The sequence below is a fragment of the Dendrobates tinctorius genome, unplaced genomic scaffold (assembly GCF_039654945.1).
Source record: "Dendrobates tinctorius isolate UK_male_01 unplaced genomic scaffold, ASM3965494v1 ptg000016l, whole genome shotgun sequence".
NCBI classification, from domain to species: domain Eukaryota; kingdom Metazoa; phylum Chordata; class Amphibia; order Anura; family Dendrobatidae; genus Dendrobates; species Dendrobates tinctorius.
In genome coordinates, this window is record NW_027361684.1 from 6338731 (window position 1) to 6354941 (window position 16211).

The window sequence follows — 16211 nt, forward strand, 5'->3', positions numbered from 1 at the left end:
AGGGATAGGCTTGTTCATGTGGTCAGGGAGGGCCTGTAGCTATGGAGGGTGGGGTTGTTGCTATAGAGGGCATGTTTTTAGTACAGTAGGAGGAAACAACCAGTTCTCATTTCAATGCCAGAACACACACCCCTGGACATTTTTCTTACAAGAGATCATATCTTGGAAACCCTACAAACTGGCCACAGAAGGTAAATTACTTAGTCAGCATTCTGCAGCCCAGATATGCACTGAGATTATGTGAAAAGCCTGGACAACCCCTTTAAGGGAGCCTGTCAGCACAAAAAGACTGCACTGCTTAAACTAAGAAAGTTGCTCAGTGCACACTCAGCATGCCCATATATCACATCCCCTCAACTTTTGACAGCTCTCTATAAAGCCAAAGACTGAAAGCAAAGAGTGTACAGAGCAACTGCACTTTTGAAAGTCCGTGCCAAAAAAACAAACCCTCATATCCCTTCAGTTGTATGGATGTGCAAGATATGCATCTCAGTAGGAATAAAGCAAGCAGAACTGGGCACTTTACCCATCAAGTTTGTTTAAGAATGATTTTTTGCACCATAACCATAGTTTAATAAAAAAAAGAAACATATGCTGTGCAACAATCTTTATTTAGCTATAACAGGTCTACAGTAATGTGACCGTAGCTTACGAAACAAAACAGTGCAACATATAGCAACATGGAATGAAGAATCAGATTTAAAAGCCACCCCTCAGACGGAGCACAAGGTGGAGGGTGGATTCTTTTTGGATATTGTAGTCTGAGAGAGTGCGTCCATCTTCCAATTGCTTTCCGGCAAAGATCAACCTCTGCTGATCAGGTGGGATGCCCTCCTTGTCTTGGATTTTGGCCTTTACGTTCTCAATGGTGTCACTGGGCTCCACCTCAAGGGTGATGGTCTTTCCAGTCAGGGTCTTCACAAATATCTGCATACCACCTCTAAGACGGAGCACAAGGTGGAGGGTAGATTCCTTTTGGATGTTGTAGTCAGAAAGGGTGCGGCCATCTTCAAGCTGCTTTCCAGCAAAGATCAACCTCTGCTGATCTGGTGGGATGCCCTCCTTGTCTTGGATTTTGGCCTTTACGTTCTCAATGGTGTCACTGGGCTCCACCTCAAGGGTGATGGTCTTTCCAGTCAGGGTCTTCACGAAGATCTGCATACCACCTCTCAGACGGAGCACAAGGTGGAGGGTGGATTCTTTCTGGATGTTGTAGTCTGAGAGAGTGCGTCCATCTTCCAATTGCTTTCCGGCAAAGATCAACCTCTGCTGATCTGGTGGGATGCCCTCCTTGTCTTGGATCTTAGCCTTCACATTCTCAATGGTGTCACTGGGCTCCACCTCAAGGGTGATGGTCTTTCCAGTCAGGGTCTTCACGAAGATCTGCATACCACCTCTCAGACGGAGCACAAGGTGGAGGGTGGATTCTTTCTGGATGTTGTAGTCTGAGAGAGTGCGTCCATCTTCCAATTGCTTTCCAGCAAAGATCAACCTCTGCTGATCTGGTGGGATGCCCTCCTTGTCTTGGATTTTGGCCTTTACGTTCTCAATGGTGTCACTGGGCTCCACCTCAAGGGTGATGGTCTTTCCAGTCAGGGTCTTCACAAATATCTGCATACCACCTCTAAGACGGAGCACAAGGTGGAGGGTAGATTCCTTTTGGATGTTGTAGTCAGAAAGGGTGCGGCCATCTTCAAGCTGCTTTCCAGCAAAGATCAACCTCTGCTGATCTGGTGGGATGCCCTCCTTGTCTTGGATCTTAGCCTTCACATTCTCAATGGTGTCACTGGGCTCCACCTCAAGGGTGATGGTCTTTCCAGTCAGGGTCTTCACGAAGATCTGCATACCACCTCTCAGACGGAGCACAAGGTGGAGGGTGGATTCTTTCTGGATGTTGTAGTCTGAGAGAGTGCGTCCATCTTCCAATTGCTTTCCGGCAAAGATCAACCTCTGCTGATCTGGTGGGATGCCCTCCTTGTCTTGGATCTTAGCCTTCACATTCTCAATGGTGTCACTGGGCTCCACCTCAAGGGTAATGGTCTTGCCAGTCAGGGTCTTCACAAAGATTTGCATACCACCTCTCAGACGGAGCACAAGGTGGAGGGTGGATTCTTTCTGGATGTTGTAGTCAGAAAGGGTGCGGCCATCTTCCAACTGCTTTCCAGCAAAGATCAGTCTCTGCTGATCTGGTGGAATACCCTCTTTGTCTTGGATTTTGGCCTTTACATTTTCGATAGTGTCACTGGGTTCAACCTCGAGGGTGATGGTCTTGCCAGTTAAGGTTTTTACGAAGATCTGCATCCTGACCTAGGAAAAGAAGATTAAGCCACGTTATAACCCAAGGTAAGTCAGCTGTATCAACATAGTCTGTTAAAGCTCATCTAAAGGGTGGATCACATCGTTTTTTGACGTCCGTCAAAATCCGCCGTTTTGGAAAAAAAAAAAAAAAAAAACAGATCCGCTTTTTTTGGTGGATCTGTTTTTTTTCCCCCCATAGACTTGCATTAGTGGCTAAAGCAAATCTGTCCAAAAAAACAGATCCGGTAGCATCCGTTTGTGGCAAAACAGAAACGGATCCGTTTTCACACTTTGGCGGACGCCACAAAAAAAAAAAACTGGTGTGAAACAGGCCTTAGACATAATCAAGCTCATTTAAAAGATAGATGTTGGAGGTAAAGTTATATTATAGATCACACTGACCCTTTGTTTAAGACAGATACTATCATTCTTACTGTTAGGCTGTTTTCACACAGCTTTTTTTTTAGCTGTTTTCCCTATAAACCAGCTATAAAACCACTAAAAAATAAGCTTCCCAGTCATTTCTATGCATTTTGCACACATTGATGCATTTACCACGAAAAGACTGCACTGCGGTAAAAAACGCAGCATGCTCATTAATTTGGTGGATTTTTCCACGTTTTTGGCTAGTTCTATGCGCGGAAAAAACATGCAGAAAACTCGCAGCAAAAAAAAAAAAAAAAAAAAAATAGTTTCTGGGAAGGGAGTCAGGTTTTCTAGCAGAAATTTTCTGCTACGTGTGCACTTATCCTGAAGATAGACGTACACCATTCCCATTACAGCTGTACATGGCTATGGATTTAACCTTACAGTTACTAGTTCCTGCGGATTGACACTGGGCAGGGCAAGACGCCTATAAAGACATATGGTGAGCTGCCGAGACAAGCAAAACCATAGCCCCTTAATCCAGCACGCCGCCCTTCAGCAGAGCTCTTCCTACATATGACCTGCACCTCCTGATAACGCCTGTGCCAGCCGTCACCAGGCCTCCCGTACATACAGCTGGCTGCCGGGCTACACCAGTCATACTACACTGACCCCACGGATAACATGGTGTAACACCCCGCAGAACCTTCTACCAATACCTTCCCGTAAGAGAAGCCATCAGCTCACAAGATACAGCGCGTCCGACCGCTCAGCTCTCCTCACAGACCCCGCCATAATATTTCCAATCGAAACCGCCTTCCCGCCCAGCGGAATAGTTCCTTTCCACAACCGCACCTCACATTATTTAGCACTGCACAACGACCAAAAAAAATAATACTATATGTCACGTAGAGCTTACCTCCTAAAAGACAAGCGTTAGCAATAACCCTTTCTGCCGGGCACTCGACGCTTCCTCTGTTAGCTGTGGTAAACTGTAATAATACCGCTGCGTCACAAGCCTCTTATTTATAGCGAGAGCGCTGACTCATCACCACCAAGTAACTGATTGGCTCATGCGCCACAAAGAAAACATAGCTCCCGGGATAAAGGCGCGGGTAGGAATTATACTTTGGAATATACTCGCTTTTTCTCTGGTAGAATGAATGCCGTTGAATAGAGGCTTTTTTACACTGATTTATTAGCATAAATGACTTCATATACAATGTATTACTTCATTCGATAAATCAGCGCGGAGGGATACATAGCGGAGGGGGTGTGGCGTAGCAGCCGAGACCTCTAGAAGATTCCAGCAGGGGTTTTTGCTTGGGCGGGTATTTGGCGAGCGCTGATTGGTGGGTTGTGACGCAATGTTGTTGCTAGGGCTGGCTGGCAGATTCTAGCTGCTGTGCTGGGCCGCCAGCTGTGGTGGTGATGGCGGTGTTCTGCTTCCTCGTTCTTCCCGGCGTTCACTGGAAGCCAAATGTGAAACAAGGATGTTGAGTTCCTGTTAATGAGCTGTTACAGGCTGTAAAATGCAATACCTAATGGCAAAGGGCTGGTTAGAGTTTTTTTAGGCTGGATTCACACGCTGCAGCAGCGCCACGGTCATCCTCATAGGGATTGGAATGGCGCCAGAGTGGAGGGGTTTATGTGATTACTAGATGGTGGCCAGATTCTAAGGCTATGTGCACACGGAGTGTTTTGGGTCTGCGGATTTTGTAGAGAAAACCACAGGTAAATCCGCAGGACAAAACTTCAGCGTTTCTGCACCAAACAATTGACATGCTGCGGATTGTAAACCGCAGCAAAACCGCGCGGAAAAATCTGCAGCATGTGCACAGCGTTTTTTAATTTCCATAGGAAATAAAGGTACTGTACAACGCAGCAGAATCCGCACCGTGTGCACATACCCTAACGCAGCGGGTATTCTAGAATATGTATGTAGTTTATTTAAAGGGAATCTGTCACCCCATTTTTGCCCCATAAGCTGCGGCCAACGCCATCAGGGGCTTATCTGCAGCATTCTGCAATGCTGTAGATAAGCCCCAGATAAAGCCTGAAAAGAAAAACACGTTAGATTATACTCACTGGGGGGCAGGGGCGGTGGTGTCCGGTCCGGCGCCTCCCATCTTCATATGATGACGTCCTCTTGCTTGCTTCTCCCTCGGCTCCTGCGCACGCGTACTTTATCGGTCCTGTTGAGGGCAGAGTAAAGTACTGCAGTGCGCAGGCGCCGGGAAAGGTCAGAGAGGTCCTGCGCACTGCAGTACTGTACTCTGCCCTTAACAGGGCCGATAAAGTACGCGTGCGCAGGAGCCGAGGGAGAAGCAAGCAAGAGGACGTCATCATATGAAGATGGGAGGCGTCGGACGGGACGGCACCCATCGGACCGGACTGAACGCAGGGGTGAGTATAATCTAACTCTTTTTTCTTATCTTTCAGGTATCATTGGGAGCTTATCTACAGTATTACAGAATGCTGTAGATAAGCCCCTGATGGCAGTGGCTGCAGAATTCCGTGCCAATTCACGGCTGGACTGCGCCTGTCGCTGATTGGTCGTGCCCGGCCGACCGCGACCAATCAGCGACGCAGGATTTCCATTACAAACAGAATTAGACGATCATATATTAGATGACCATGTTACTACGTTCAGTATTTGGTATTTTACATCAGTATTTGTAAGCAAAAACCATGAGGAAAATTATACTAGAAAGACGTTACCACTTCTGCATTTATCACCCACTCCCGGTTTTGTTTTACAAATACTGAGGTAAAAAACTGACCAAATACTGAACGTGTGAACGTGGCCTTAAACAGCTTGTCACCTGTCTTCTCGTGCGGTGATAACTCGATCAATGGGGTCTGCCTGCCAGGAGCCGCACTGATCGGCAGTTCGGGGAACTTTATTCCTCTTATAAGATGGCGCCACAGGTCAGATGCACAACACGGCTGTATTCGTTCTCTCTGGGTCTGCTGGAAAAATTACAGCACACAGCAGCCACATAAGGATTAAATGCAGTGGCGTTTGGGCGTCTGACCTGCCACGCCATCTAGTAACAGATAAAAGTGCTCCAATTTTCAGAGGACACCCATCAGCAAGATAGTCTGACTTTCTTAATCGATAGTGATCCGATTTTCTCAGATGTGGAGAAAAAAAAGTTTCTTCATCTTCTACTTGTAGTGTGTCCATGAAAATCGGACTGCACTCGGATGTATGATGGTTTTCACAAACCCATAGATATGAATGGCAGAGTGCCATCCGATTATTGGAATCTTCTCATGCATGTGGCAATATTTTCATTAGACCAAATTGGTTCAAGGAAAAGATCGAACATGTGCACAACCCCGAAGAATAACATGGGGGCGAGTGCTATCCATCAAATCCATGGATCGCACTCATCTGATTATTGCGCTCGTTTGTATGAGTCCTTTGGATAAGTCATAACTTGTTTTCACCAGGCAACACATTTGATGGCCCCATGGTTATTCAGCTCAACAGCAGTTCACTTGGGGGATTGACAATATGTAATGATGAGCGAACGTGCCCCGATATCATGCACTGGTGTTATCCGCAGCGTCGGACTGAAGCACCTTGAGCCCACCAGAGAAAATCATTCTTAGGGCCCACTATGTAACTACATAGAAGTAAATACAAGACCACCAATTTTTCGGTAACGCGCGCTAATATCAGGGTATAATATAAGGTAGTACATGTCTTAATTATGTAGCAGGGGTTGTGATAGCCCCCTCATATAGTATAATGCAGCCCCCCATAGAATATAATGTAGCCCCCTCATAGAATATAAAGTAGCACCCTCATAGAATATAATGCAGCCCTCATATAGTATAATGCAGCCCCTTCATAGAATATAATGTAGCCCCCTCAGAGAAAATAATGTAACCCCCCTCTTAGAATATAATGCAGCCCCCCATAGGATATAATGTAGCCCCCTCATATGGTGTAATGCAGCTAGCCTTATATAGTATAATGCAGCCCCCACAGAATATAATGTAGCCCCCTCAGAGTATAATGCAACCCTCTCATAAGGTATAATGTAGCCCCCTCATAGGGTATAATGCAGCCCCCTCATAAAATATAATGTACCCCCTCATATAGTATAGTGTATCCCCCCAAAGAATATAATGTAGCCCCCCTCAGAGTATAATGCAGCCCCCCACAGAACATAATGTAGCCCCCTCATAGGGTATAGTGCTGCCACCGTCATAGGGTATAATGCACCCCATCATAGAGTATAATGCAGCCCCCTCATAGGGTATAATACTGCTTCCTCATAGGGTATAATGCTGCCCCCCTCATAGGGTATAATACACAACCCTCATAGAGTATAATGCTGCACTCATCATAGGGTATAATGCAGCCCCCCTCATATAAGGATAGGGTATAATGCTGCCCCCTCATAGGATATAATGCAACCAGGACTCACAGAGGGCCCCCATAGCAGCTGCGTGGTGTGCTGCTATTAACGACACACCACTGGCTGGGAGCCCCTGGAGCAGCTGTTGGCCCTGTATGCCAGCAGGTGTCAGTGCCTGGGCCCACCAGAGAATCCTCCGGTTCTCCTGTGGACCAGTCTGACCCTGGTTATCCGAGTATCTTCAGCGTGCACTAGTAATATAGTCATCAGTGGTTTTCGTGGATGGATAAATGCATAAATGATAAAACTTTTCCTATCCTTTGCATTGTTAAATATGGAAAGCACACAGACTGGACATTAATGCCATCCGTGTGCTGTACGTGTTTTTCATAGACCCATAGACTTGTACTGGTCCATTTCATCTGTGCTGCTGGAAAAAAAACGGAGTTTTGCACGAACACCCAGTCTGTGAAAAAACATGGACATGTGAACAACCTCATAGATTATAATGGGTACGTGTTCTACCTATGAAAAAAAAAACAGATGCAACACGTATGTGCAACAGGAACATCTGAATTAGGCCAGGGTCATGCTACTGTGCTCCGATCTTCTCGCATGACAGAATCGGATCACAGCTGCGGTGGAGACTGAGAAAGTAATTTCTCCATCTCACCTGCTGCCAGTGGCGTGACTACCGCGGTCTTAGCGGTTGCAGCTGAGACGGGGCCCGGAGTGCTTAGGGGCCCGATCGTGGAGCTGCAGCCGCTCATTGGCTGTGCAGCTCCATGCTTTGATTGGCTGCCAGGCTGCAATTGGCCTGACGCGATGGCTGCTCTGTGCACACAGGACCTGTGATGAGGTCACGGGGGTAGGAGTCAGGGGTCATATGATCAGGAGCCTCCATGTATGCAGGACTCTGCTGTGCTGGTTGTCATGGTGCTGGGTGAGGGTAAGTTTATGTGTGGGGTCAGGAGGGGTTTACAGGTTGCATGTAGCAGAGCCGTGTGTTTACAAGGTGTACGGAGTGGAGCCATGTGTGTACGAAGTGTATGGAGCGCAGCCTTGTGTGTACGAGGTGAGCGGAGCCGTGTGTGTATGAGGTGTACGGAGAGAAGCCGCATGTGTACGGAGCAGAGCCGCGTGTGTATGAGGCGTGTGGAGCGGAGCCGCATGTGTGCGAGGTGTACGGAGCGGAGCCGCATGTGTGTCAGGTGGACGGAGAGGAGCCGTGTGTGTACCAAGTGTATGGAGAGGAGCCGTGTGTGTATGGAGAGAAGCTTTGTGTCTACGAAGTGTGCAGAGTGGAGTCGCGTGTGTATGAGGTGGACGGCGTGGAGCCGCGTGTAAGATGTGTATGGAGCGAAGCCGCATGTGTATGAGGGTATGAGGTGGACGGAGAGGAGCCGTGTGTGTACGGAGAGAAGCCGCATGTGTACGAAGTGTACAGAGCGGAGCCGTGTGTCTATGAGGTGGACGGAGCAGAGCCGCATGTGTACGACGTGTACGGATCGGAGCCGCATGTGTATGAGGTGGACGGAGAGGAGCCGTGTGTGTACAAAGTGTACAGAGCGGAGCCGCATGTGTATGAGGTGGTCGGAGAGGAGCCGTGTGTGTATGAAGTGAACGGAGCGGAGCCGCATATGTATGAGGTGGACGAAGGAGCCGTGTGTGTTTGAGGTGGATGGAGTGGAGCAGTGTGTGTACGAAGTGTATGGAGCGAAGCCGCATGTGTATGAGGTGGACGGAGAGGAGCCGTGTGTGTATGGAGCAGAGCCACGCAATTACGGAGCAGAGCCGCGCGTGTACGAGGTGTACAGAGCGGAGACGCGCGTGTACGAGGTGTACGGAGCGGAGCCTCGCGTGTACGAGGTGTACGGAGCGGAGCCGCACGTGTAGGAGGTGTACGGAGCGGAGATATGCGTGTACGAGATGTACAGAGCGGAGCCACGCTTGTACGAGGTGTGCGGAGCGGGGCCACTCTTGTATGAGATGTGCGGAGCGGAGCCATGCATGTACGAGGTGTACGGAGCAGAGATATGCGTGCACGAGATGTACAGAGCGGAGCCATGCTTGTACGAGGTGTGCGGAGCGGGGCCACTCTTGTATGAGGTGTGCGGAGCGGAGCCATGCGTGTACGAGGTGTATGGAGCGGAGATGTGCGTGTATTTTGGCATGGGGCCCATTTGAAAGTTCGCACCGGGGCCCATAACTTTGTAGTCACACCACTGTCTGCTGCCGACGTTGGCGGGAATCGCACTGCACTCATGTGATATCCGCGTGCGATGTTTCACACGCCCATAGACATATATGGGTGCATGTGATCTGATTCTCGGTTGCAATTATCCGATTGTATCGCAAGTGGGAATGAGCTCTCAGGCACAAAACATCTTTTAGATGCAGCACGAAACTTCCTGTTTTGCAGCATTTTTTTTCCACATGAAATATGCAGAGAAGTGGTAGGGAAATCACTGTGTACATTTATGTCCATTTTTGACAAATTATGATCTTTTTTTAAAACAGTTTTCATTGCGGGTTTTTAGGTCCCATCGTCTCACTTGTCCTCCTGGATGATGCAGTATTCACCAATCCTAAAAACACATTTGCATTTTTAAGGTAAAAACAAACAAACAGGTAATACACATGTAAACTTTCAACTGCGTTCTTTATGACCCTCATTGATATTAACATGTAAAAAGTGAAAGAATTGATATGCTGCGTCTTGAACAAAAAAAAAATACAGCAGGTAAAGAAAAAAATGCAAAAAAATATAAGAAACACAGGAATGGGATTTTTAGAACTCTCATTCATTTTCCTGCTACTGTAAAATGCTGTGTAGCTGATCCAAGAAAATTCATGCAGAAAAAATCCATCAATTTAGCCTTGTCTGGGCCACATGGGAGCTCGCCTCAGCTGGTGAGAGGGCCCTAACAAATCAGCCATGCTGTAACATGTCCATTAGCCTCTACAAACCTGAAAGATGACAAAATAATGCTCTTTTGTTTTGTGTCCAGCAGGTAAAGGTTAGTATTCATTTGTTATTGTTTTGGGGTTTTTTACTGAAAAAGAAAGACTAAGCAGTCGACAACGACAAGAAAACGTGATACATGAATGAGGTTTTTGTTGGGAGAATGGAATCCTCTTCTGTATTCGCTTATGTTGCCACAGTAAAAAATGAACAAGTGTATCATGTGGTATCCATTTGTACACTCTCCATCTATACGAAAAATTGTAGTGTGCAGTACTATTACATACAGGGCAAAATAACTACAATAATGACAGGATGAGGCCTCAAGGACACTCTATTGGAATCCATCTGATGAATCAAAGCCTATGGCCACATGCACACATTGAGCATTTGATTTTTTTTACCCCAGTATTTGTAAGCCAAAACCAGGAGTGGGTGAAAAATGCAGAAGTGGTGCAAATGTTTCTATTATGCTTTTCCTCTGACCTTTCGACCCCTGGTTTTGGCTTACACATACTGGGGTAAAAAATCACCAAATACTCAATGTGTGCACATGACCTAGGGCCCCTATTCATGAAAGAGTTTACACCAGAAAACTGGAGTAAAACGCTTTGAGAAGTCGTTTGTGCAAAAATGTTGTGACGTTTGGCCTGTTCACATCAATTTGAATCAGTTCCACAAAAATATGTTCAGCTAGGGATGAGATGTGGCTACATCCACTCGTAAAATTCTGCAAACCTGTTGGTGTTTCTTACACCAGTCTCAAGCCACTAACAAGATGCAGCAAATTCATTAAGTGGCACACGTCTTAATGCCCGTTCATTAACGCCAGTCTTAATGAATCAGCTCCTATGACTCCATTTAACTCACCAATGTATACAGCAATAGGATTATGTTGTTACCCTCCTGTCGCTGGTGCTGATCGCTGGTGAAGCTGCCTGTTTGGCAGCTCACCAGCGATCCTGTAGCGACACACCAGCGATCCTGACAAGGTCATATCGTTGTCGGAATCGCTGGCGCGTCGCTATGTATGACAACAGGGCAGAGCAGTGCGCCTGCGCCAGAGCCACGACAGGAAGGAAAGAAGAGGACGTCACCGTTAGAAGATGGGAGGCGCCGGACCGCAACACCCATCGGACCAAGACCAGACCACCCCCTGGTGAGTATAATCTAACTCCTTTTTCTTCTCTTTCAGGTTACATCGGGGGCTTATCTACAGCATTACAGAATGCTGTAGATAAGCCCCTGATGTCAGTGGCGGCAGCTCATAGTTGAAAAAGGGTGACAGATTCCCTTTAAATATGTTAGTTTTCCAGGATTCTGTCAGAAAAAAAAATAGTTGTCAGGTTCCTTGAGGTGCTGAGCATAAGTGAGTTTCCTACTAAAGTTATTAAATTGTTTTGCTTCAACTGTTTTATGACTTTTTAGCTTCACATTTTGTAAAATGGCACAAAGTCTGAGCCAAAATAATTCTTAGACATAAAATCACTGTGGGGGAAAACTGGAGTACATTTTCGACAAATTTTGTGACTTTTTAACAATTTTAAATTGATAGATCACCCATAAACTTTTATAAACCCCACCCAAAATGGCCTACATTAAAAAAGGAGAACCAAACGTATATATATACTGTATATAAAAAGGCTTCAAAAAAGGACCCAATTAAAAGAATGCTTGCTGGGCAGGTACTGACGGAATTTGAGTCCCCCCCTTAAAATGAATTAAGAACTTATCCACACAGATGCCCCTTTGTACACTTCAGAAAACTTTTTGTTGAAGTGTTCAATGACCGGCCGAACTTTGAACAGACAGTCAAAGTTGTGGTCATCTCGTGGGGGACACTATGCATTATCTGTATAATGCAGGAATTTGTTGATGGCCTCAAAACGTGTCTGGGCCATGACCATTCGGAACATTGGAGTGTTGTATAAAACATCAACACTCCAATATTGCTGAAGTTCTGGCTTCTTCAGGATCCCCATGTGAAGGACCAAGCCCCAAAACTGCATAATTTCAACTGCGTCTACAGGAGACCAGTTAGAAAATGATGAACCAGGGTTTTGTGCCAAAAATTGATGAGCATATAAATCAGTTTGGCCCACCATGAGGTTAACAAAATCCTCAGAGAAAAAGACTTGAAAAAGTCTAGTTCTGTGAGGCCAGTGGTATCAAACTGCCACAAAATCAGGAATCAGTGGCTCACAATTTTCGGAGGGGTGAGGTCCATAGGGGTCCGTAATGGGGTGTGCAGGTTCATCTTCTGGAATGGTGGGCGCTGCTTCATCTTCTGTCCTGGGACGTATGCGTGACGGATCAGCAGGACCTAATGAGGAAGGTGAGGAGGAGGAAGAGGATGACGAATCTGAAAATTAAAGAAATGTTGGATCCTCTCCCTCGCTATCAGTGTTAGAGGCAAGGAAAGCATATGCCTCCTCAACCTCAACTAAATAGTGTTGTTGGGGCGACATTTTTTTATGAATATGGTGATTGTGTCAGTACTTTATTTAACTGTTTGTGTGTGTGAGATTGGTGTAAACTTATTTGTCTGAAAAGAAAAAGCTAAAAGAAAAAAGCACAACCAAGGAGAAAAAAATGTCAGTGAAATGTGTAAAACAGCAAGCACGAGCTCTGATGAGTGAACTGCATCACTTATCAAAGTTCGGCGGCTGCTGGATGTGCACATGGGGGTGGCGCAAATGGAGGGTAATAAAGAAATGTGGAAAACAGCAAGCACAAGCTCTGATGAGTGAACTGCATCACTAATCAAAGCTCGGCGGCTACTGGATGTGAGCCCGGGGGTGGCACAAAGTGGAGTGAAAAAGAAAAGTGGAAAACAGCTGGAACAAGTGTTGATCGGTGAACTGCATCACCAATCAACGCTCGGCGGCTGCTGAATGTGCGCACAAAGGTGGCGCAAAGGGGGGTGGAGGGGGTAAAAAGAGGAGGAAGGGGGAGATGGGAAGGGGAAAGGGGGGAAGAGGGGGATTGAGGTGGATGAAGAGAGATTGGGCAGGGATCAGGGATCAAAACACTTACACTTGTTGTCTCTCTTCTTTTTTCTGTCTTGTCTTCTGTCTTCTCTGTTCTTTGTTCTTCTTTCTTCAGCAGGGATTGTGGTGTCACAGGCTTCTGTGGCACTACAAGGCCCAGCACAGCAGGAGATCCTGTAGCATGACCGTTCTCCTGGAATCCTCAGCTAACTGTGTGAGGACCTGCAGCGTGATCACAGACAGGTCACAGAGCGGTCATACCCCTGCTGTGCTCTGTCATTGGTGCGATTGATGATGACATCGATCGCACCAATCAGAGCTGAGCTGGCCCTGATGATGCTGGAATTGTCAAGGCAACAGCCTAGGGTGAGAGCTCACAGCTCCGATCCTAGGCAGTTCACAGCCAGGTCAAGCGCGGTCAGACTGCGGCTGTGCCCTATGATTGGCGTGATCGATGTAATCGTTCATTGCGCCAATCAGCGGGTCCAGGCCATGCCTGGCATTGCTAGGCACCGGCCTAGGAGCAGTGCTCTTACAGCTCCGATCCTAGGCGGGTCACAGGCAGGGCACATCGCGGTCACACCGCGGCTGTGCCCTGCGCTTGACGCGATCAATGTAATTGTCAATTGCACCAATCAGAGTCCGTTCCGGCGTTGCCAGGCACCAGCGTAGGATCAGTGCTCGATCCTAGGCTGGGACATCAGTGTTTCAGGCAATCTGACTGCCTGAAGCAATCAGAAATGCTGCAATTGGCTGTTCAGAATTGAACAGGTCACATGGATGGAATATTACATCCGATATCAGAAAGGGGTTAAACATACACCCTTTAAAAACAATTATTTGAGGACGTTGATCCATTGATCGTGCATATCCAACTTTTCTCACACCTGGCAATCAGCTGTTTTCAGCTTGGAATGCAATGTTTGCCCACTCATGTATAATTGTCATGATCCCAGTGCAGGTTTTTGAGCTGCACACCGGGGGTTAATGTCTGGAGCTCTGTGCAGGTTTTGACCTGCACACTTGGGGTTAATGATTGTGGTATCTTTCTGGTTCTGGGAGAGCTTCATAAACCCCTGGGTAGCTTCAATCCCTGCCAGTTATACTTTTGCCTTTGGCCGAGTGTACTGACCCCCGTGTGCCTGTTTGTTGCTATAGCTTGTTTATATGGTTCTGACCCGATTCTGTTTCCCGTTGTGAGTTTGCCTGTTGATTTTGTACTGCGTTATTATCTGTGTATGACCCATTGCCTGTGACCTGATTACTCTCTGCTCGCCCCTCTTGTACCTTGCAGCTATCTGTGTGTGAGTCTTTGGCTACATCCTGACTATTCTCACTGTCTATTCCCCTTGGTAACTTTGTCTCGCAGTTACTCTGCTAGGAATTGTCTTGCAGCTCCTAGCTCTGTGGAGTTTAGGCCACGCCTCTAGCAGTCACGTGCTTCAGGTCCTGCGGGTGTGAAGTACACATCTACTCGGTTGCTGCCCGCTCCACAGGTAGCTTTGAGCACTGTTCGCTTTACTCAGGACACGCGCACTGGCTCAGTGAGCAAGTTCAGTGCGGTGTCTCTGACATTATAACTGGCCTACAATTTTTTTTTCTCTCCTCACTTCTGCAGCATGGACCCAATGTGTGCTTTATCTGAGCAGGTGAAATGCTTGACTCAGTCGCTGCAGAAGCTTAGTTTGGAACACCAAGCTCTGGCCCAGTCCCAACGGCGGGTTGAGGACTCAGTTCAGGGGGTACTTTCCGCAGGCTTCCAGCAGGTGGGGAATAGAGATGTCATTTTAGTCCCAACCCTGAATCCCCGGTTAAATTGCCAGATATATTTTCTGGTAACAAGGATGATTTCAGGGCATTTAAGGAGGGCTGTAAGCTTTTTTTTTCTTTGAGACCCCGCTCCTCTGGGGATGAGAAACAGAGGGTGGGGGTAGTGATGTCCCTGCTTAGGGGGTCCCCACAAGCCTGGGCATTCTCACTTTCCTCTTCTGCCCCTGAGAGAATGTCTGTGGATGCATTTTTTGAAGCCTTAGGGCTTATTTATGATGAGCCTGATAGAGTGCGGTTGGCTGAGGACAAAGTAATGAGTGTCTGTCAGAGGGAGCACTCGGCCGAATGGTTCTGTACTGAATTCAGACGTTGGGCAGCAAAGATTTCCTGGAGTGATGCCGCCCTTCGGGGGCTGTTCAACAGAGGCCTGTGTGAACGTCTGAAGGATGCTTTGGCACTCCATCCTCCGCCTGACTCCCTGGAGGATGCCATGGTCCAAGCGGTTCGCATGGATCGCAGGCTGCGGGCTAGAGGCATTATGCAACGGGAATCGCCCTTATTCTTCAGTGGAGATGAGACCCAGACTCTTCCTATGGCTATGGAGGTGAGCGCTGTCACCTGTGAGGGAAAGGAAAGAAGACGCCGCCGGGAAAAGCAGTTGTGCTTCTATTGTGGGAAATCTGGACATTGGAAGAAGGACTGCCCCTCCTGTCCGTCATCCTCCAAGATGGCGGGAAACGACTAGGTCTGGGTAGTAATCGAGGAGGCTACCCAGACCTTCAGGTACAATTTTCCTCATGTGCAAAGATGGTGCTGCAGGTGGAACTGGAACTTGGTTATGGTCCTGTTCAGACTACTGCTTTTATTGACTGCGGTTCGGCTGTGAACCTGATTGATACCAAGGTTATTACTCTTAATAAGATAGGGACAGTCAGGCTTCATGATCCTGTTAAACTTGTGGCAATTGACTCATCTCCTCTTACCCAAGATGGTATCTGTTGCAGGTCTGAACTTTTTTCTCTAAAAGTGGGTTCCACTCATGTGGAGAAACTAAGTTGTCTGGTGCTAGATAATTTGCCTGCAGGACTGGTACTGGGGATGCCTTGGCTTCAACGCCATAATCCTACCATTGATTGGGTTACAGGGGAAATCACTCAATGGGGATGCAATAATAAATGTGGTAACCGGGGACATCTTGTTAACGCTGTTAAATCCGTGTCGTCTGTCGATCTGGAAGGTATTCCGGAGTACCTGAAAGATTTCGAAGACGTTTTTTCCGAAAGTGAGGCTGAGGCGCTGCCACCACATAGACCCTATGATTGTGCCATTGATTTAGTACCCGGAGCCAAGTTACCTAAGGCTCGATTGTTCAATTTGTCTGGGCCTGAGCGCCAAGCCATGAAGGAGTACATAGCTGAGAATCTCCGCAAAGGGCATATCAGGCCT

The 16211-nt window shown here is 47.3% G+C and overlaps 1 protein-coding gene across 1 annotated transcript; it reads right to left on the reverse strand.

Moving 5' to 3' along the window:
* Positions 1-592: 592 nt before the first annotated feature.
* UBC (ubiquitin C) lies at positions 593-3737 on the reverse strand. Its single transcript, XM_073565343.1, has 2 exons — positions 3584-3737; positions 593-2307 (listed from the first exon to the last, which is right to left on the reverse strand). Exon 2 carries the CDS (start codon positions 2299-2301, stop codon positions 700-702), a length of 1602 nt encoding a protein of 533 aa, XP_073421444.1. The 5' UTR covers positions 2302-2307; positions 3584-3737; the 3' UTR covers positions 593-699.
* Between the last annotated feature and the right edge of the window lie 12474 nt (positions 3738-16211).